General features: G+C 50.6%; 1 protein-coding gene and 1 pseudogene across 1 annotated transcript in view; both read right to left on the bottom strand.

The window, feature by feature from the left end:
* The window catches only part of LOC132574373 (eukaryotic translation initiation factor 4E type 2), a 35,931-nt gene extending 18,625 nt beyond the window's left edge, over positions 1-17,306 (bottom strand). The window contains exons 1-3 of the mRNA XM_060242735.1: positions 17,172-17,306; positions 8,886-9,000; positions 4,521-4,655 (exon numbers count right to left, since the gene is read on the bottom strand). Of these exons, the coding sequence (XP_060098718.1) occupies positions 4,521-4,655; positions 8,886-9,000; positions 17,172-17,191 (270 nt within the window). The 5' untranslated portion in view covers positions 17,192-17,306. The remainder of the gene's footprint in view (positions 1-4,520; positions 4,656-8,885; positions 9,001-17,171) is intronic.
* A 1,490-nt stretch (positions 17,307-18,796) lies between these two features.
* The window catches only part of LOC132574467 (cytochrome P450 2J2-like), a 42,113-nt pseudogene continuing 39,029 nt past the window's right edge, over positions 18,797-21,880 (bottom strand).

Here is a 21,880-nt window from a genome sequence, read left to right as displayed (position 1 = left end):
CTTATGTTCTTCTGCGACACAGAGTGTTGGACTGGAGGGGCCACTGGCCTGATCCAACATGGCTTCTCTTATGTGACACAGAGTGTTGGACTGGAGGGGCCATTGGCCTGATCCAACAGGGCTTCTTTTATGTTCTAATGTGACACAGAATGTTGGACTGGAGGGGCCATTGGCCTGGTCCAACATGGCTTCTCTTCTATTCTTATGTGACACAGAGTGTTGGACTGGAGGGGCCATTGGCCTGGTCCAACATGGCTTCTCTTCTGTTCTTATGTGACACAGAGTGTTGGACTGGAGGGGCCATTGGCCTGATCCAACAGGGCTTCTCTTATGTTCTTCTGCGACACAGAGTGTTGGACTGGAGGGGCCACTGGCCTGATCCAACATGGCTTCTCTTATGTGACACAGAGTGTTGGACTGGATGGGCCATTGGCCTGATCCAACATGGCTTCTCTTATGTTCGTATTCCTTTCAGCCAGGAAAGCGTATGTAGAAAAATTCACAGTGTTATTCCGCTAAGGCGACACAGAAGATATACAAGTGAAAAGTGGTAAACTTTGCTGCTCATGAGAAATAGTGGTTTACCGCTTTTCGCTTGTACACCTTCCCGGCTTCAAAAATTGCGAAGTTGCGCTGTGTCGCCTTAGCGGAATAACGCTGTGGATTTTTCTACATACGCTTTCCTGGCTGTAAGGACTGTTCTCCTCCTGGAATTGTACTTCACGGCTTTTCAAGGCTTTCCCCAGACTTCCATCAACAAGAGAGGAACTTTTGTTTGAAAGATAAGACTTTGTCTTCGGGGGATTATATTCTGGCCTTTGTTTATGGCTTTGTAATTCTGTATTACAGCTATTGTCTCTTTAACAAGTATTCATTTATATAAAGTTTTCCACAGTAAGCTGGGTTGTTCGTGGATGCCTTTGGGCTTTTTCCCTGCTTAACTTTTCCACGTTGCTCTTTGGGTTTCCCAATCCCCAGGTGGGGGCAGGGGATCCCCCAGTTTGGAGGCCCTCCCCCCACTTCAGGGTTATCAGAAAGTGGGGGGAGGGGAGAGGAAATGTCTGCTGGGCGCTCCGGTATACACTACAGGCACCGATTCCCATAGGGCATAATGGAGATTTGATACATGAGTATCTGGGGCTCTGCGTGAGCTGTTTTTGGAGGCGGAGGCAGCTAATTTTCAGCTTGGCTAAAAAAAAAAAGAAAAAAGCGGAATTCTCGCCCCGCTACACCTTAGCTGGCTGCGATACGATCCAGGCAACTGTGCCAACGAGTACGCCAAACCCGTTCGGCAGGGTTCCCCCCCCCCCCCGGCCCGTGGATCGACAAGGTTTCAATCCTGGCCGCTCCAGGGTGAATTTCAAAGCGACGGCAACAAAGGCACGAGGAACTCGGCCAAAACAAATCTCTTTGCAATGCTCGCGAATTCCAGACTGCTTTAGAGAAGGAGAAGGTTTTCAGATGGCTACACTCCTGAGGAGTGCTGGGGACATCGCGAGTATTTGAAGGAGGAGAAGACGGCAGATTTATACCCCGTCCTTCTCTCTGAATCAGAGTCTCAGAGTGGCTTACAATCTCCTACATCTTAACATGTGGAATTCACTACCACAGGAGATGGTGGCGGCTACAAGCATAGCCAGCTTCAAGAGGGGGTTAGATAAAAATATGGAGCAGAGGTCCATCAGTGGCTATTAGCCACAGTGTGTATATATATGTGTGTGTGTTTATGTATATGTGTGTGTGTATGTATATATATATATATACATACACACACATACACACACACAGACATAAATTTTTGGCCACCGTGTGATACAGAGTGTTGGACTGGATGGGCCATTGGCTGGATCCAACATGGCTTCTCTTATGTTCTTCCCCCACAACAGACACCCTGAGAGGTGGGTGGGGCTGAGAGGGCTCTAGAAGAAGAAGACGAATTGCAGATTTATACCCTGCCCTTCTCTCTGAATTAGGGACTCAGAGTGGCTTACAATCTCCTACATCTTCTCCCCTCACAAGAGACACCCTGTGAGGTGGGGGCAGATTTATACCCCGCCCTTCTCCCTGAATCAGAGACTCAGAGCGGCTCACAATCTCCTTTCCCTTCCTCCCCCACAACAGACACCCTGTGAGGTGGGTGGGGCTGAGAGGGCTCTCTCAGCAGCTGCCCTTTCGAGGACCACCTCTGCCAGAGCTACGGCTGACCCAAGGCCATTCCAGCAGGTGCAAGTGGAGGAGTGGAGAATCAAACGCGGTGGGGAATCAAACAGGATGTCTGTTGTGGGGGAGGAAGATAAAGGAGATTGTGAGATTCGGAGTGGAGGGCGGGATATAAATCCAATATCATCTTCTCATTAACCCCTGGAGAAGCCAACGCCACCATTTCTCCACTTCTTATGTGATTTTGGGTGGTGGGTGACTTGCTGGCCTTTTGAGTGGGGGGGGGGGCGGCCTATGCTAATGCGTTATGCTAATGAGCACCACCACCTGTTTTTCTACGAAACCGGCAGAGAGTCCCACCGAGTCAGAGCCAGGGCCGAAAAGGCTGTGGCTCTGGTCGAGGGCAGCTGGACGCTTTGGGCCAGGGACTTCCGAAAGAAGTTGGTCACTTGAGCGTAGCGCCCCCCAGGGGGCAGACCAGGAGAGGTGGTCCCATTGGTACGTTGGTCCCTGATCATTGAAGGCCTTAAAGGTCAAGACCAAAACAAAGAAGAAGACTGCAGACTTATACTCCATCCTTCTCTCTGAATCAGAGACTCAGAGCACCTTTCAATCTCCTATATCTTCTCCTCCTACAATAGACACCCTGTGAGGTGAGCGGGGCTGAGAGGGCTCTCACAGCAGCTGCCCTTTCAAAGACAATCCCTACGCAAGCTCTGGCTAACCCAAGGCCATTCCAGCAGCTGCAAGTGGCGGAGTGGGGGAATCAAACCCGGTTCTCCCAGATAAGAGAGCTATGGCTGACCCAAGGCCATTCCAGCAGCTGCAAGTGGAGGAGTGGGGAATCAAAGCCAGTACTCCCAGATAAGAGAGCTCTGGCTGACCAAAGGCCATTCCAGCAGGTGCAAGTGCAGGAGTGGGGAATCAAACCCGCTTCTCCCAGATAAGAGAGCTCTGGCTAACCCAAGGCCATTCCAGCAGCTGCAAGTGGCGGAGTGGGGGAATCAAACCTGGTTCTCCCAGATAAGAGTCCGCGGACTTAACCGCTACACCAAACTGGCTCTCTGGTGGCCATCCTCACACCCCGTGGCTGCAAATTCCATAAATGAGTGAGGCATCCTTGGTCTGTCAGTAATTTACCGCCAAGCTTTTTTGCCAGGGGATCCTAGGATAACATTGTGAGAGAAACGGAAGGAGGGGAATCTTCCATCATTCGTTCAGACCAAGATGACAGGACTCGAACCTGGGGCCTGGCAAAGCAAGGGCTCTCGCCCCACCCAAAGTCTCCCCATGTGCAGATAACAGCAATTGAATCCCATTAAAGAAGTGGAAGATCAACATCAAGAGAGCATCAGATGTCTTTCTGGTGGGATTACAAATGGAAAGCTTTCCAAAATGGGATAGAACACTGGTGTGGTATTTGCTTTCAGCTGCAAGGACATTATATACGCAGATGTGGAAGCAAGATAAAATACCAGAAAAATGGGGCTGGATCTTAAAAGTACTAAACTGGAGTGAAATGGACAAACTTACTAGAATCTTAAAAGACTGTGATTCAGAAAAGTTTAAAGATGAATGGGAGAAATTTCAAAAATATATTGAAAAATGAATATTAAAGATGAATGGGAGAAATTTCAAAAATATATTGAAAAACAATGGAGAGTGAAGAGACATTTAGTGATTTTTGACAATATTAATTGAATCTTTACTGAGAAGATAAACGAGCAAATATTGACTTTTGATTTTATAGGCAATTCAGCTGAGGGTTAGATTATGAGATAAATATGGCTCTAGAAGAAGAAGAATTGCAGATTTATACCCCGCCCTTCTCTCTGAATTAGAGACTAAGAGCGGCTTACAATCTTCTATATCTTCTCCCCCCACGACAGACACCCTGTGAGGTGGGTGGGGCTGAGAGGGCTCTAGAAGAAGAAGAAGAATTGCAGATTTATACCCCGCCCTTCTCTCTGAATTAGAGACTCAGAGCAGCTTACATCTTCTCCCCTCACAAAAGACACCCTGTGAAGTGGGTGGGGCTGAGAGTTATTCCCCTGAGGGTTAGACTATGAGATAAATAGAGGGTCAATTATAATAATAAGTATTACATAGTCTTGGTTTATTAAGTGTGAAGGCAAATGTAATCTTAGTGAAGATTCTATAATTGTGAATTTTACCTTTATTTTTTTTTTAAATTGCTTTGAACCCCGGCGGAGGTCATGAAAAAGGTGGGAGGAGGAGGAAATTTTGCAGTGTGTTGGTTAATACACTTAAATATATGTTTGATGAATACTTTTCGATACATTGCAAAAAAAATAAGAACATTGGTTTACAAAGAAGTGGAAGATCCACCCTGTACTCACGGAAGCAAAGGTGCCAATTTGCTTGATGTTCTGTTCGTAGCTTTGGGAGCTGGTGGGCCTCCCAGGGGTTCGTCTGGAGTACCAGAAGGTGTAGTTATACTGCAGGGGGTGCTCGGCTGGCCCCGGAACCACAGCCTGTGTGCGAAAATTGATACACTCATTTATCCTCACGCATTTCTGCGAGGGGGGGGACAGAGAGCCGAAAGAAAAGTTTGCGGCATTGAAAGCTCACCCCGCTCTTGCCGCTGCGGAGCGTGGAAGAACCGCTTAGGCTCATTTTCCTAGAGAAATCCCATCTCTGTTAATAGCCTGAAACACACCATTAGCCTGGCAGGAATGGACCATATTTCAAACGAGAGATTAGCAGTCCTCGGCTCTGCCTGAGTTTCTCCGAGAGTCTCAGGAGGATCGTTTGATCTCTCTCTCTCTCTCAAGCGACTCACGAGACGTGGCCGGTTTGTGAACTCTGCCGTCAGGCCTCTATGTTCTTCCCGCCGCTAGGAAAACGGATCGCACGGAGAACTGAGCCTTTGTCCGAGCAGGAAAAACAGACGGGATGAAAGCGAGCAGACGAGATTTGCAAGCCAAAAACCCCAAAGCTGGCAATGTTTGCAGCGTTCTAACAGAAGAGGCCCGCAGATTTATACCCCGCCCTTCTCTCTGAATCAGAGTGGCTTACAATCTCCTTTATCTTCTGAAAGAGCTCTCCCAGCAGCTGCCCTTTCAACCTCTATGAGAGCTATGGCTGACCCAAGGCCATTCCAGCAGCTGCAAGCAGAGGAGTGGGGAATCACACCCTGTGAGATAGGTGGGGCTGAGACAGCTCTCCCGGGAGCTGCCCTTTCAAGGACAACCTCTGCCAGAGCTATGGCTGACCCAAACCCTTTCTAGCAGGTGCAAGTGGAGGAGTGGGGAAACAAACCCAGTTCTCCCAGATGAGAGTCAGCGCACTTAACAACTACACCAAACTGACCCAAGGCCATTCCAGCAGGTGCAAGTGGAGGAGTGGGGAATCAAACCCGGTTCTCCCAGATGAGAGTCAGCGCACTTAACCACTACACCAAACTGACCCAAGGCCATTCCAGCAGCTGCAAGTGGAGGAGTGGGGAATCAGACCCAGTTCTCCCAGATAAGAGAGCTCTGGCTGACCCAAGGCCATTCCAGCAGCTGCAAGGGGAGGAGTGGGGAATCAGACCCGGTTCTCCCAGATAAGAGAGCTCTGGCTGACCCAAGGCCATTCCAGCAGCTGCAAGGGGAGGAGTGGGGAATCAGACCCGGTTCTCCCAGATAAGAGTCTGCGCACTTCACTGCTACACCACACTGGCTCTCGCTACAAGATCCTCTTGGAAGGAGGGGCACAGCAAGTCTGCAAGGAGCCCCAATGACCACTCTTGAGAGAGGAGGGTCCTTTTTCACCAATGGCGTGTCTGTCCCTTTGCTTCCCCTGTAGGAACAAACGATGGCCGTTCACCTGAACAGGAGAAAACCCCTTTTGTGAATGGCACTTCCCAGAATGCATCTCTTCCCAGGCACCCAGTAAAGCCCTTTCCCAAGTTCTGTTCTTTTGGTCATGCTGTGACTGAATGCCAGAAACTGGCTTCCAGTTTGGTGTAGCGGTTAAGTGTGTGGACTCTTATCTGGGAGAACCGGGTTTGATTCCCCACTCCTCCACTTGCACCTGCTGAGATGGCCTTGGGTCAGCCATAGCTCTGGCAGAGGTTGTCCTTGAAAGGGCAGCTGCTGTGAAAGCCCACTCCAGCCCCACCCACCTCGCAGGGTGTCTGTCTCCTGAGAGCCAGCTTGGTGTAGTGGTTAAGTGTGCGGACTCTTATCTGGGAGAACCGGGTTTGATTCCCCACTCCTCCACTTGCGCCTGCTAGAATGGCCTTGGGTCAGCCATAGCTCTAGTAGGAGTTGTCCTTGAAAGGGCAGCTGCTGGGAGATCCCTCTCAGCCCCACCCACCTCACAGAGTGTCTGTTGTGGAGGGAGAAGATAGCGGAGATTGTGAGCCGCTCTGTGTCTCTAATTCAGAGAGAAGGGTGGGGTATAAATCTGCCCCCACCTCACAGGGTGTCTGTTGTGGGGGGAGAAGATAGAGGAGAGTGTGAGCCGCTCTGAGTCTCTGATTCAGGGAGAAGGGCGGGGTATAAATCTGCCCCCACCTCACAGGGTGTCTGTTGTGGGGGGAGAAGATAGAGGAGATTGTGAGCCGCTCTGAGTCTCTGATTTAGGGAGAAGGGTGGGGTATAAATCTGCCCCCACCTCACAGGGTGTCTGTTGTGGGGGGAGAAGAGATAGGAGATTGTGAGCCGCTCTGTGTCTCTAATTCAGAGAGAAGGGCGGGGTATAAATCTTCCCCCACCTCACAGGGCATCTGTTGTGGAGGGAGAAGATAGGGGAGATTGTGAGCGCTCTGAGTCTCTGATTTAGGGAGAAGGGTGGGGTATAAATCTGCAATTCTTCTTCTTCTTTAAAGGAGCCAAAGCCGCACCAGCTCTACACCAGAGAAGTCCTAGCCTCGTTAAGGTGCTAACGGATAAGGTATCTTGGGGGAAACTGTTGATTGATGCAATACTCGCAATCGCTAAAGCAAGAGGTAGGTGTTGTGCCCGAGAGATCAAATGGAAGAACACTTTCAAATCATAGCATAAGAACATAAGAGAAGCCATGTTGGATCAGGCCAGTGGCCCATCCAGTCCAACACTCTGTGTCACATAAGAACATAAGAGAAGCCATGTTGGATCAGGCCAATGGCCCCTCCAGTCCAACACTCTGTGTCACATAAGAACATAAGAGAAGCCATGTTGGATCAGGCCAGTGGCCCATCCAGTCCAACACTCTGTGTCACATAAGAACATAAGAGAAGCCCTGTTGGATCAGGCCAGTGGCCCCTCCAGTCCAACACTCTGTGTCACATAAGAACATAAGAGAAGCCCTGTTGGATCAGGCCAGTGGCCCCTCCAGTCCAACACTCTGTGTCACATAAGAACATCAGAGAAGCCATGTTGGATCAGGCCAGTGGCCCATCCAGTCCAACACTCTGTGTCACACAGTGGCAAAAAGTAGCAGCTTTTTCTTTTGGTGTAGACCAGGGGTGGCCAAACTGTGGCTTTTTTACACATATTGTGTGGCTCTTGAAGCCCCCACCGATTTGTTGGCTGGCAAGGAGAAGGCATTTGAATCATTTCTCCAAGTCAAGCCAGCTGGTGGCTTGGGGAATGAATTCAAAGTTGCTTTCTTGCCACCTCTCTCCCATATCTAGTTCCTTCCTTCCAGCTCTCAAACATCTGATGTTCATGTCTTGCAGTTCTTACGTTAAGTAAGTTTGGCCACACCTGGTGTAGACTTTGTGGAGCTATTATGAATGACCAGGCCTCGGATTCAGTGGGAGCTCACAGGAGCACAGCTCCTGAACCTTTCTGAGAGTTCCACCTCCTTGTCCATTGAATAGCACGTGCAGCTGCAGAACAATCCCTGGATGAGCTCCACCACCTATTTTTCTACAAAATGACCCCTGAGAATGACAACAGCTAGACACTAAAATTCCACCTACATTTAATCACTGCCGAATTAAATGGACATGCATTTAGGGTTTGTAGAATCTTTCGGGCTCAAGTGCCGTGTTCTACCGGAGAAAGTTTTTCTTCCAGACGTTTTGTTCTCGGCTGCGGAGAACATCCTCAGTGGCATTGCAGCCGGAGCAGGCGCTCTGACCTTCTTGGCTGCTGTGCATTGAGTGAGGCCAGGGCTGCTGGAGAGCTGCTATTTCTAGGCTGGAGCAGCTCTCCAGCAGCCCTGGCCTCGCTCAATGCACAGCAGCCAAGAAGGTCAGAGCGCCTGCTGCGGCTGCAACACCACTGAGGATGTTCTCCGCAGCTGAGAACGAAACGTCTGGAAGGAAAACTTTTTCCAGTAGAACACGGCACTTGAGCCCGAAAGATTCTACAAGCCCTAATGATGTTACCAGCCGTGAAAACCTGAAATCTTTGAGGACATTTATTTATTTATTTGGTAGGCTTATATTCCGCCCTTTCCCATAAAGGGCTCAGGGCGGGCCACAATGTAAGTTACACAATAAAAACCCACCATTCAAATGTAAAATCACAGGTTAAAACCAAAACAGTAAAACGATAAAACGAAATAAGGTGCCTTGCTGGTGGAAAGGGCACATTTCACTGGCAGAAAGAGCACATTTTAGTAGTACACCTCCGATAGATTTGTGCGTCTTCACTTTTTATTTCTGATAGAAGATTTGTGCTTTTTATCTGGCCTGTGACCGTTATAATAAAACTCAGGAACTGGGCCGGATTAGCCAAACAGAAGAGCGAGCGCCGGTTACCGTTATGGCCGGGGCAAGAACATACCTTCCTCTTGCTGTTACCCTGGGATTTGTCTCGATCGTTTTTTTCCTTCTCACCATCTTTCTGTGTGCCGTTCTCTTCGTTCTGGTCATGGTCTCCACTGTCATCGTCCTTCAGACTGGCGAAAGGAGAAGAGAAGCGTCAAGTTTGGGAGGAGCGGGGGCTGCCGGCGCCACGCTGCTGACTGCCGAGTCCCAAAAGATTGCTTCAAATGCATCCGGTGCTGCGCGAACTGCACTGGCTTCCTATCGAGTACCGGATCCATTTCAAGGTGTCGGTCCTTACCTTTAAGGCCCTCTACGGCCTGCATAAATTCGGGACCGCCTCTCCACATACGAGCCCCCCTCCCCCCCGGGCTTTGAGATCATCCACACAACATCTTCCTACGATCCCTGGTCCTAAGAATGCCCGATTAGCCTCAACACAGGCCAGGGCCTTTTCGGTCTGGGCCCCTACCTGGTGCAATGAGCTCCCGCTGGAGATCCGGGCCCTGCGGGACTTATCGAAGTTTCACGAGGCCTGCAAGACGGAGCTCTTCCACCAGGCTTGCAATTGATCTGATGGGCGTCCTCTGAAATCTCTGCTTCCCCCAGCACTTTACTATCTAGGTGCCTAAGTTGTGCCAAGTGTTCGAATTACAGTTCTAAGTGGCGTCAAGTTATCTGAAGTTGTGCCAAAGCCGTGCCAATTAGCTGAACCTGAACCAACTGTTTGAATTGTGATCTCAGGCGGTGCCAATTGGCTGACCTACGGTCCTTTGTTTTAATCTTTGCGTTTTATATTTGCGGGAGAGTTTAATTTTGTTGATATGCTTTATTTCTTGTTATCGCAATGTTCTCAATGCTGTAAGGTGCCCTGAGCCTGCGTTGCAGGATAGGGCGGGATATAAATAGCAAATTAAATTAACATTAAATGAACCCCAGCTGGAGAGCGGTGGAAGACACTGGTGCTCCTGCCATCCGTACTGGTTGCAGAGCTTTTGCTCATCTGTGTTCAAGCCTCTGCATCCCCTCCTAGCAAGATCGCAGAATCACAGAGTCGGAAGGGACCCCCCAGGGTCATCGAGTCCAACTCCCCTGAACAATGCAGGAAACTCACAAACGCCTCCCCCTAAATTCATAGGATCCGCATTGCTGTCACATGGCTATCCAGCCTTTTTAAAAACCTCCAAGGAAGGAAGAAAGGAATGGAATGGAATCCTAGAGTTGGAAGGAACTTCCAGGGTCATCTAGTTCAACCCCCTGCACAATGCAGAAAACTCAACGAACACCTCCCCCTAAATTCATAGGATCCTCATTGCTGTCAGATGGCTATCAAGCCTCTTTAAAAACCTCCAAGGAAGGAGAGCCCACCTTGAAGGAAGGAAGGAAGGAAGAAAGGAATGAAATGGAATCCTAGAGTAGGAAGGGACCTCCAGGGTCATCGAGTCCAACTCCCCTGCACAATGCAGGAAACTCACAAACGCCTCCCCCTAAATTCATAGGATCCGCATTGCTGTCAGATGGCCATCCAGCCTCTGTTGAAAGATGTAAAGGCTCAGCTTCTAAAGCACAAAGGTCAGAAAAACCACATGCCTGGACCCCTACGTTCTGTGTTGCACTTGTGGTCTGCCTTAGCTACAGAGGTAGGAGCTGCCTTCTTTTTCTGCAGAATAAAAGGGTCAAAGCAACAGCGATGCTCATTGCCAAAAGGAGAACATCAGAAGAGCCCTGCTGGATCAGACCAGTGGTACATCTAGTCCAGCATCCTGCCTCACACAGTGGCCAACCAGTTCCTCTGGACAGCCAACAACAGGGCAGAGAGGCCAAGGCCTTCCTAAGAACATCAGAAGAGCCCTGCTGGATCAGACTAGTGAGAGTCCATCTCGTCCAGCATCCTGTCTCACACAGTGGCCAGCCAGTTCCTCTGGAGGACCAACAACAGGGCACAGAGGTTGAGGCCTTCCTAAGAACATCAGAAGAGCCCTGCTGGATCAGACCAGTGGTCCATCTAGTCCAGCATCCTGTCTCACACAGTGACCACCCAGTTCCTCTGGAGGGCCATCAACAGAGAAGAGAGGCCAAGGCCTTCATAAGAACATCAGAAGAGCCCTGCTGGATCAGACCAGTGAGAGTCCATCTCGTCCAGCATCCTGTCTCACACAGTGGCCAGCCAGTTCCTCTGGAGGGCCAACAACAGGGCAGAGAGGTTGAGGCCTTCCTAAGAACATTAGAAGAGCCCTGCTGGATCAGACCAATGAAGGTCCCTCTAGTCCAGCATCCTGCCTCACACAGGGGCTGACCAGTTCCTCTGGAGGGCCAACAACAGGGCAATGCCACCCCCCTGGCTCTGGGATTCAGAGGATTAATGCCTCTGAATGTGGAGGTTCCCCTTAGTTTAGTAGCCATTGATAGACTTATCTTCCATGAAATCTATTCAACCCCCTTTTTTGAAGCTGTTTATTCCTGTGGCCACAGCTACATCCTCTGGGAGCAAATCCCACGTTTTAATCACTCTGTGTAAAGAAGTATTTCCTTGTGTCCATCCTGGACCCACTGCTAACCCCGTTGCCAACCCCCAGGTGGATCCTGGAAATCCCCCAGAATTACGACTGATCCCCAGGCCACAAAGATTTTTTCCTAGAGAAGATGGTTGCTTTGGATATTGCTGAAGTCCCTCCCCTGACTTAGGGTTGGGAAACTCCTGGAGTTTGGGGGATGGATCCTGGGGGTGACAAGGACCTCAGAGGGTACAACGCCATATAGAGTCCACCCTCCAAAGCATCCATCTTCTCTCTCTGCTGCCCGGAGATCAGTTGTAAGAAAGTGATCCCCAGCTAGGACCTGGGGGTTGGAAACCTTCCCTCCCTCTCCAACTGGCAACCCTAAGTCCTCGCCCATAAATCTTGAGCAACTTCAGCAGTTATCGGATTTGTCTTTTATCCAGCAGTGGAATTCTGGCAGGGGTTCCTTTGCATATTAGGCCACACACCCCCGATGTAGCCAATTCTCCTGGAGCTTACAAGGCTCTTTTTTGTAAGCTCTTGGAGGATTGGCTACATCGGGGAGGGGGGGTGTAGCCTAACATGCAAAGGAGCTCCTGCTAGAATTCCACCCCTGCTTTTATCTAACTTTTAGTGCAAGGAGACAGAATTTCCTGAAGGTGCTGAGAGGATAACTCTGAAATCCTTCCTCCAGCCAAGGGATTTGGGCCCGTGCTCTCTCTGTTCCCAGAGCATCCCCTAGCTAGGGTTGCCAGCTCCAGGTGGGGAAAGTCCTGGAGATTTAGGGAGTGGAGCCTGGGGAGAGTGAGAACATAAGAACATAGGAGAAGCCATGTTGGATCAAGCCAATGGCCCATCCAGTCCAACACTGAATCACTCAGGGGCCAAAAAACCCAGGTGCCATCAGGAGGTCTACCAGTGGGGCTAGGAGACTAGAAGCCCTCCCACTGTGCCCCCCCACAAGCACCAAGACTACAGAGCATCCCTGCCCCAGACATAAGAACATAAGAGAAGCCATGTTGGATCACGCCAATGGCCCATCCAGTCCAACACTCTGTGTCACACAGTGGCCAAAAAACCCAGGTGCCATCAGGAGGTCCATCAGTGGGGCCAGGACACTAGAAGCCCTCCCACTGTTGCCCCCCCAAGCACCAAGACTACAGAGCATCCCTGCCCCAGACATAACATGAGAGAAGCCATGCTGGATCAGGCCAATGGCCCATCCAGTCCAACACTCTGTGTCACACAGTGGCCAAAAAAAACCAGGTACCATCAGGAGGTCCACTAGTGGGGCCAGGACACTAGAAGCCCTCCCACTGTTGCCCCCCCCCCAAGCACCAAGAATACAGAGCATCACTTCCTCCAGACAGAGAATTCTATCAATATGCTGTGGCTAATAGCCACTGATGGACCTCTGCTCCACATAAGAACATAAGACGAGCCCTGTTGGATCAGGCCAATGGCACATCCAATCCAACACTGTATTACACAGTGGCCAAAAAAACAGGTACCATCAGGAGGTCCACTAGTGGGGCTAGGACACTAGAAGCCCTCCCACTGTTGCTCCCCCACCCAAGCACCAAGACTACAGAGCATCGCTGCCCCAGGCATAAGAACATGAGAGAAGCCCTGTTGGATCAGGCCAATGGCACATCCATCCAACAATGTGTTACACAGTGGCCAAAAAAACAGGAACCATCAGGAGTTCCACTAGTGGGGCTAGGAAACTAGCCCTCCCACTGTTGCTCCCCCGCCCCCAAGCACCAAGAATACAGAACATCCCTGCTCCAGACAAAAAATTCCATCTGTACCCTGCGGCTAATAGTCACTGATGGACCTCTGCTACATATGTTCATCTAATCCCCACCTGAAACTGGCTATGCTTGTAGCTGCTGCCACCTCCTGTAGCAGTGAATTCCATGTGTTAACCACCCTTTGGCTGAAGAATTGCTTCTTTTTATCAATTCTAACCCGGCTGCTCAGCAATTTCATGGAGCGCCCACGAGTTCTCGTATTGTGAGAAAGGGAGAAAAGGACTTCTTTCTCTACCTTCTCTATCCCACACATAACCTTGTCAACCTCGATCATGTCACCCCTCAGATGACGTTTCTCCAAGCTGAAGAGCACCTTTCAATCATAGAATCCTAGAGTTGGAAGGGACCTCTGGGGTCATCTAGTCCAACCCCCCTACACAATGCAGGAAACTCACAAACCATTAAATCTCAGCCAGATTTAATGCCACAGAGTCTACCCTCCAAAGCATCCTTCTTCTCTAAGGGAACTGTGCTCTGTAATCCGGAAATAAGATGGACACCTGAACACCTAAAGCTGCCTTGTAATGAATAAGACACTTGGTTCCTCAAGGTCTGTATTGTCTACTGTAGCTCTCCATGGTCTCAGGCAGAGAAGAAGACTGCAGATTTATACCCCACCCTTCCCTCTGCATCAGAGATTCAGAGCGGCTTACAATCTCCTATATCTTCCTTCCCCCACAACAGACACCCTGGGGCTGAGAGAGCTCTCAAAGAAACTGCCCTTTCAAGGACAACTCCTGCAAGAGCTACGGCTGACCCAAGGCCATGCCAGCAGGTGCAAGTGGAGGAGTGGGGAATCAAACCCGGTTCTCTCAGATAAGAGCCCGCACACTTAACCACTACATCAAACTGGCTCTCACATCACCTCCAGGTCTTTCACGTCACCTCCAGCCTGATCCTTCTAAGTGGATAGGACAGGGATGAAACCTGGGACCTTCTGCATACCAAGCAGAGGCTCAGCCAGTGGGTCTCCTGCATCCGCCAGCTCTCCAGCTACGTTTTTGCCGCCATGAGCCCCCTTGAACACACACAAAGCTGCCTTATACTGGATCAGGCCCTCAGGTCCATCAAGGTCAGTATTGTCTACAAAGACTGGCAGCTTTCACTTCCCCTAATATGGATATGCCCTCATGAAGGAGAGGAGCAATGGAAGATGAAATTTACCAGTCCCATTTCTGCCTGCCAAGCAGCTGTACAAGGCCATAGCAACCCTGATCAGAAAGGAGGTAGCAATGCACACACACAAAGCTGCCTTATACTGAATCAGACGCTTCAGTATAAGTCCATCAAGGTCAGGACTGTCTACTCAGACTGGCAGTGGTTCTCCAGGGTTTCAGGCTGAGGTCTTTCCAATTGCCAACTGCCTGGTCCTTTTTAACCAGAGATACCAAAGATTGAACCGGGGACCTTCTCTGTGCCAAGCAGACGCGCTACCACTGAGCTACAGCCCCACTTCATGGCTCTCCAGGGTCTCAGGCTGAGGTCTTTCCCATCACCTCCTGCCTGGTCCCTTTAAACTGGAGAAGCCGGGGACTGAACCTGGGACCTTCTGTGTGTCAAGCAGATGCTCTACCACTGAGCTACAGGTCCACTTCATGGCTCTCCAGGGTCTCAGGCTGAGGTCTTTCCTGTCATCTCCTCCCTGGTCCTTTTTACTGGAGATACCAAGGACTGAACCGGGGACCTACTACATGCCAAGCAGAGGCTCTGCCACTGAGCCACAACCCCTCCCGTGTGTCTCCTAGATCCCCATCAGACACTATAGCCATGACACCTGCTCTCCAGCTGCATCTGAGTTGCCACATTCCCCCTTGAACACACCTGAAGCTATCTTACATGGAGTGAGACCCTTGGGGTCCATCAAGGTCCATGTTGTCTACTCATGCTGGGGATTGAACTGGGGACCTTCTGTGTGCCAAGCAGACACTCTACCACTGAGCTACAGCCCCACTTCATGGCTCCTCAGGGTCTCAGGCTGAGGTCTTTCCCATCGCCTCCTGCCTGGTCCTTTTAAATGGAGATGCTGGGGATTGAACCTGGGACCTTCTGTGTGCCAAGCAGATGCTCTACCACTGAGCTACAGCCCCACTTCATGGCTCCTCAGGGTCTCAGGCTGAGGTCTTTCCCATCGCCTCCTGCCTGGTCCCTTTTAACTGGAGATGCTGGGGATTGAACTGGGGACCTTCTGTGTGTCAAGCGGATGCTCTACCACTGAGCTACAGCCCCACTTCATGGCTCCCCAGGGTCTCCGGCTGAGGTCTTTCCCATCACCTCCTGCCTGGTCCTTTTAACTGGAGATGCTAGGGATTGAACCTGGGACCTTCTGCATGCCAAGCAGACACTCTGCCACTGAGCTACAGCCCCACTTCATGGCTCTCCAGGGTCTCCGGCTGAGGTCTTTCCCATCACCTCCTGCCTGGTCCCTTTTAACTGGAGATGCTGAGGATTTAACTGGAGATACCGAGGTCCGAACCTCCTGCGTGCCAAGGAGATGCTTCACCGTTGAGCCATTCTCCAAACACACATGAAACTGCCTTCAACTGAATCAGACTATGGCTCCATCTAGATAGTTGTGTGTTCAAACTAGCTTCTCAGGTTGAGTGAGGTATTTCCCCTCACCTCCCGCCTGGTTCTTTTAGCTGGAGATGCCGGGGATTGAATCTGGGAGACTGGGACCTTCTGCATGCCAAGCAGAGGCTCTGCCACTGAGCCACAGCCCCTCCAGTTCCGGGAGTTCTTCAGGCCCTACCTGGGTTTTGACAACACTACGCACTACTGGTCCCTCTCCCTCCAAAAAGACACGCACACCCTTTTGAGCCACTCGACAGGAATCTCAAGCAGCTGTTTTGGGGCAGTGAAGCATCACCTTTAGGGTTGCCAGAACTGACTCAAGAAATATCTGGAGACATTGGGGGTGAAGCCAAAAGACTTTGGGGGTGGAGCCAGGAGCAAGGTTGTGACACGCACATCGGAACTCCAAAGGGAGTTCTGGCCATCACATTTAAAGGGACCGCACACCTTTTAAATGGCTTCCCTACATTAGCAATAATGAAGGATACAGACACCTCTTGAGGTTAATAGAACTGGACTCCCTGGTCCAATCTTTTTGAAACTTGGGAGGTGTTTTGGGGAGAGGCACTGGCTGCTATGCTGGAAAGGTGGTTTTTGCCACCTTTGAAGATGGTTTTTGCCACCTATGAGGACCGTTTTTGCCATCTTCTGGGCACGGAGCAGGGGTCACTGGGGATGTCTTGTGGGTAATGCTGCCAAGTCCATTTTAAGAAGTATCTGGGGACTTTGGGGGTGGAGCCAAGAGACTTTGAGGGTGGGGCCAGGAGCAATGGTGTGACAAGCATAATTGAACTCCAAAAGGCGTTCCAGCTATCACATTTAAAGGGACCACACACCTTTTCAATGCCTTCCCTCCATTAGAAATAATGAAGGATAGGGTCAACTTCTTTGGGGGCTCATAGAATTGGACCCCCTGGTCCAATCCTTTTGAAACTTGGAGGGTGGTTTGAACAGAATCACCGGATGCTATGCTGAAGATCTGGTGCCTCTACCGCAAAAAACAGTACATACACACACACACACACCCCGCGAGCCCCAGATACCTGCAGATCAATTCTCCATTATTCCCTATGAGGATCGGTCTCCATAGGGGATAATGGAGTGCCCAGCAGATGTTTCCCACCTCCCAGCTTTCTGATAACCTTGAAGGAGGGGAGGGCCTCCAAACCTGGGGACCCCCCGCCCCCACCTGGGGATTGGCAACCCTAACCGCCTCTGTTTCTGGGCGCCACCAAAGAGGCGCCTGCGCCTTTAAGAAACGGCAGCCCGAGGGAACAAGCGGGGGGGGGGGGAGGCAGCACAGCCCCCCCCCCCATCACTTGACCCCGAGAGGTGCCGCCCCTCTCCTCCCTTCCCCTGCGGCCGTTGGCAGCTCCCGCCCCGCCCCGGGCCCTGAGAGGAGAGACGCCGCGGCCGACTCACGCGTCGAATTTGTTGTTCATCCTCCTCAGTCGCTCGCTCCCGGCCGCCTTCCCTCCCCCTCGGCCCGACTACACTTCCGCGCGGCGCCCGGCCGTCCTTCACTTCCGGCGGCGCGGAACCTTTCTCCTGGGAGGCGGTTTCCGGACGGGCGCTGAGATTGATGCACCCCACGGGTCGTTGGGCGATACAGAAATAACAGGAGGGCTTCCACTTCCGGTAGGGAGGGAAGAGGGGAACCCGCCCCTGTTCCCCAGGAGGTGTCGCTCTAGGCTTGAGGTTTGTTGTGGCGAAGGGCAGGAAGAGGATTCCGGACGGAGGCTGAGGCGGGTCGGTTGTCGATGGAGAAACGAGGGAGGATTTAAACTTCCGGTAGGAAGGGGGAAGAGGGAACCTCGCCATTGTTCGCCGCCAGGTGTCGCTCTAGGATTGAACTGGTGTGTGGTGAAGGGCAGGAGACGCGCGTCTTGCCCGGCTTCCGGTTTGAGTTGGGGTATTAGACTTGACCAAACTTGCTTAACCTAAGAGCCGCATAGAATAAGCGGCAGATGTTTGAGAGCCACAGGACATGAATGTCAGAGGTTTGAGAGTTGGGAGGGAGAGGAAGAGAGAGGGGTGGAAAGAAAGCAACTTTAAACGCCTTCTCCAAGCCGCCAGCCAGCTTGGCTTGGAGAAGTGATTTAAAAGAGACAAACCTCTGCAAGCTGGCTTATTGGGTCGGTGGGGGCTTCAAGAGCCGCACAATATGTGTGAAAGAGCCACATGTGGCTCCCGAGCTGCAGTTTGGCCACCCCTGGACTTGGGGCAGAGACGCATGCACCTCATTGAGCTCTAGGGTTCCCAGGACTGACTCAAGAACTATCTGGAGACTTTGGGGGTGGAGCCAAAAGACTTTGGGGGTGGAGCCGGGAGCAAGCAAGTCTGAATTCCAAAGGGGTTTTGGGGAGAGGCACTGGATGCTTTGCTATGCTGAAAGATGGGGACTTTGGGGGGTGGAAATCTCTGGGGACTTTGAGGATGGAGCCAGTGCTAGTAGTATTATAGAGGTTTTAGGGGAGAATATCCATCTACCCACTTCCTCTACCCTATGCATAACTCCATACAGCTCTAACTATAGTATTTCTTCACCCAGCACGTGGAATTCACAGCCACAGGAGCTGGTGGCAGCTACAAGCATAGATGGCTTTAAGAGGGGATTGGATAAACGTAGAGTAGAGGTCCATCAGTGGCTATTAACCACAGGGTATAGGTGGAACTCTGTCTGGGGCAGTGAAGCTCTGTATTTTTGCTGCTTGGGTGGGGGGGGCACAGTGTGAAGACTTCTAGTGTCCTGATCCCACTGATGGACCTCCTGATGGCACCTGTTTTTGGTTTTTTTTTATCAGTGTGTGACACAGAGTGTTGGACTGGATGGGCCACTGGCCTGATCCAACATGGCTTCTCTTACGTTTTTATGTTTGGGGCAGTGATGCTGTGTCTTCTTGGTGCTTGGGGGTCAAGAGTGAGAGGAATTCTGAAGTTCTGGCCCTGCTGGTGGACCTCCTGAAGGCACCTGGATTTTTGGCCACTGTGTGGGTTTTGTGCTCAGAAACAATAAAAAGATTTAACTGCCAGCCAAGAGGAAAAGCTTGAAGCAACTTAAAAAGTTTATTTATTATTGCGATTAACAAAATGTATATGCCACTTTTCTGCCCTTGCAAGGGCCACCAAGGTAGTTGACAATTTAAAACTTACACACTAGAAACCCCATTTTAAAGCTATTAAATCAACGGCCCCCTGCAACACGCATAATTAAAGCTGTTAAAAAAGCTCATTGTAAATGCATACAAAACATAAAAACAGCAATGAAAAAAACATTGGTTAGGAAGGAAGGTTCACTGAAGCAATGCAAATTAATAATAATAAAAAAGTCTTCAGCTGTTGGTGGAAGATGGCAGTGGGTGGGGATAGAAGATTAGAAGAAGAAGATATTGGATTTATATCCTGCCCTCCACTCCGAAGAGTCTCAGAGCGGCTCACAATCTCCTTTACCTTCCTCCCCCACAACAGACACCCTGTGAGGTGGGTGGGGCTGGAGAGGGCTCTCACAGCAGCTGCCCTTTCAAGGACAACCTCTGCCAGAGCGATGGCTGACCCAAGGCCATTCCAGCAGGTGCAAGTGGAGGAGTGGGGAATCAAACCCGGTTCTCCCAGATAAGAGTCCGCACACTTCACCACTGCACCAAACTGGCTCTCAGAAGACAGACACCCTGTGAGGTAGATGAAGATATTGGATCTATATCCCGCCCTCCACTCCGAAGAGTCTCAGAGCGGCTCACAATCTCCTTTACCTTCCTCCCCCACAACAGACACCCTGTGAGGTGGGTGGGGCTGAGAGGGCTCTCACAGCAGCTGCCCTTTCAAGGACAACCTCTGCCAGAGCTATGGCTGACCCAAGGCCATGCCAGCAGGTGCTAGTGGAGGAGTGGGGAATCCAACCCGGTTTTCCCAGATAAGAGTCCGCACACTTAACCACTACACCAAACTGGCTCTCGGGAGAGAGTTCCTGAGCTTTGGTGCTGTGACTGAGAAGACCCTGTCTCAGATTAATGGTAGAAAGTGTCGTCAAGTTGCCACCAATATGTGGGGGGACCTGTAGGGTTTTCAAGGCAAGTCTCCTGTCCAGGTACTATCCAAAGAAAGCCACTGTGGTGGTCTCGGGCACCAAGGCACCCAACAAGTGCTTTTAGAAAGCGGGTGGGGCTAGGTAGGACTTTTGTCCAGCAGGGTTTTTGATTGGCTGTGCAGCTTAAAGGGTGCCTTGTTAAGTGCCTGAAATGTTGAAGAGTCCAGCCTCCAGGTGGGGCCTGGAGATCTCCCGCTTTTCCAACTGATCCAGCTGGCAGAGATCAGCTCCCTGGAGAAAATGGCTGCTTGGAAGGGTGGACTCTAGGGCATCGTACCATGCTGAGGCCCCTCCCCAGGCCTCGCCCTCTCTTGGATCCACCCTCCAAGTCTCCAGGTATTTTCCAATGGAGACCCGGCAGCCCTAACGATTAGAGTTCTATAAAAACTTGCTCCTTGGTTCCAACTATAGAGCCAAACTGGTTTAATAGTAACTATTTTTCTCCAAAGAACTGTAAGTAATGTAATGTAATGGGGAGGGACGGTGGCTCAGTGGTAGAGCATCTGCTCGGGAAGCAGAAGGTCCCAGGTTCAATCCCTGGCATCTCCAAAAAAGGGTCCAGGCAAATAGGTGTGGAAAACCTCAGCTTGAGACCCTGGAGAGCCGCTGCCAATCAGGGGAGGGATGGTGGCTCAGTGGTAGAGCATCTGCTTGGGAAGCAGAAGGTCCCAGGTTCAATCCCCGGCATCTCCAAAAAAGGGTCCAGGCAAATAGGTGTGAAAATCCTCAGCTTGGGACCCTGGAGAGCGGCTGCCAATCAGGGGAGGGATGGTGGCTCAGTGGTAGAGCATCTGCTTGGGAAGCAGAAGGTCCCAGGTTCATTCCCCGGCATCTCCAAAAAAGGGTCCAGGCAAATAGGTGTGAAAAACCTCAGCTTGGGACCCTGGAGAGCTGCTGCCAGTCTGAGAAGACAATATTGACTTTGATGGACCGACGGTCTGATTCAGTATAAGGCAGCTTCATATGTTCATATATGTTCAACTCTCTAAATGAAGATAGATTCAGGTGGGTAGCCGTGTTGGCCTGAAGAACAAATGAAACTTTGTTGGTTTTAAAGGTGCCACTGGACTCAAACTTGGTTCTCTGAATGAAGTTAGCGCACTCCGAACGAGAAGCCCCAGCACCATCAACTAACTCCAGTTCCCACAAATCTTTTGGAAAATCCATGAGAATCGCAATGACGCAAAACGGTAACATATCTGTGCTCTTGGATTATAATTTACGTAGTGCAAAAAGAAACAAAGACCACCACATAGTGATTTACAGAATAAAGAGGGTTTAAAAAAAAAAAAAAGGCTGGATGTTACGCAGCCTAGCGGGGAATGGCACATAACTTGTACGGATGTGGGGCCATAGCGTGTCCCGGAACGCCCTCTCTGTTTATTTCCTCCACCCCTTCTGGCCGCTGGAACCGGAATGCCCTCAGCAGACTGGCAAAGAGGATGAACATCATGGTTCTTGCCATCTTCTCTCCCAAACACACACGGACTCCTGCAAGAGGAAGGTGGGAACATGGGTCATAAGAACATAAGAGAAGCCATGTTGGATCAGGCCAATGGCCCATCCAGTCCAACACTCTGTGTCACACAGTGGCAAAAAATTTTATATATACACACACACTGTGGCTAATAGCCACTGATGGACCTGTGCTCCATATTTTTATGTAAACCCCTCTTGAAGGTGGCCATGCTTGTGGCCGCCACCACCTTCTGTGGCAGTGAATCCCACATGTTAATCACCCTTTGAGTGAAGAAGTACTTCCTTTTATCCGTTTTAACCTGTCTGCTCAGCAATTTCATCAAATGCCCACGAGTTCTTGTATTGTGAGAAAGGTCATGCAATGGCAAACACGTAAAGCCAGGTTCGAAGGGAGGAACGCAAGCAAACTAGGAAATCAAGTTCTTGCAAAAAGCAAAATAAATGGAATTTTGTGGCATCTTAAAAGACCATGCTGGCTGGGGCTGACGAGAGTCGTAGGCAAAAAAAATCTGGAGAGCTACCGTTGGCCACCCCTGCTGTAGAGTTTGAGGTGTTTAAAGGTAAAGGT

Source organism: Heteronotia binoei, chromosome 6 (genome assembly GCF_032191835.1).
Source record: "Heteronotia binoei isolate CCM8104 ecotype False Entrance Well chromosome 6, APGP_CSIRO_Hbin_v1, whole genome shotgun sequence".
NCBI lineage: Eukaryota > Metazoa > Chordata > Lepidosauria > Squamata > Gekkonidae > Heteronotia > Heteronotia binoei.
Note: the sequence above shows the minus strand (reverse complement) of the source record. Positions and strands in the feature narration are given on the sequence as shown.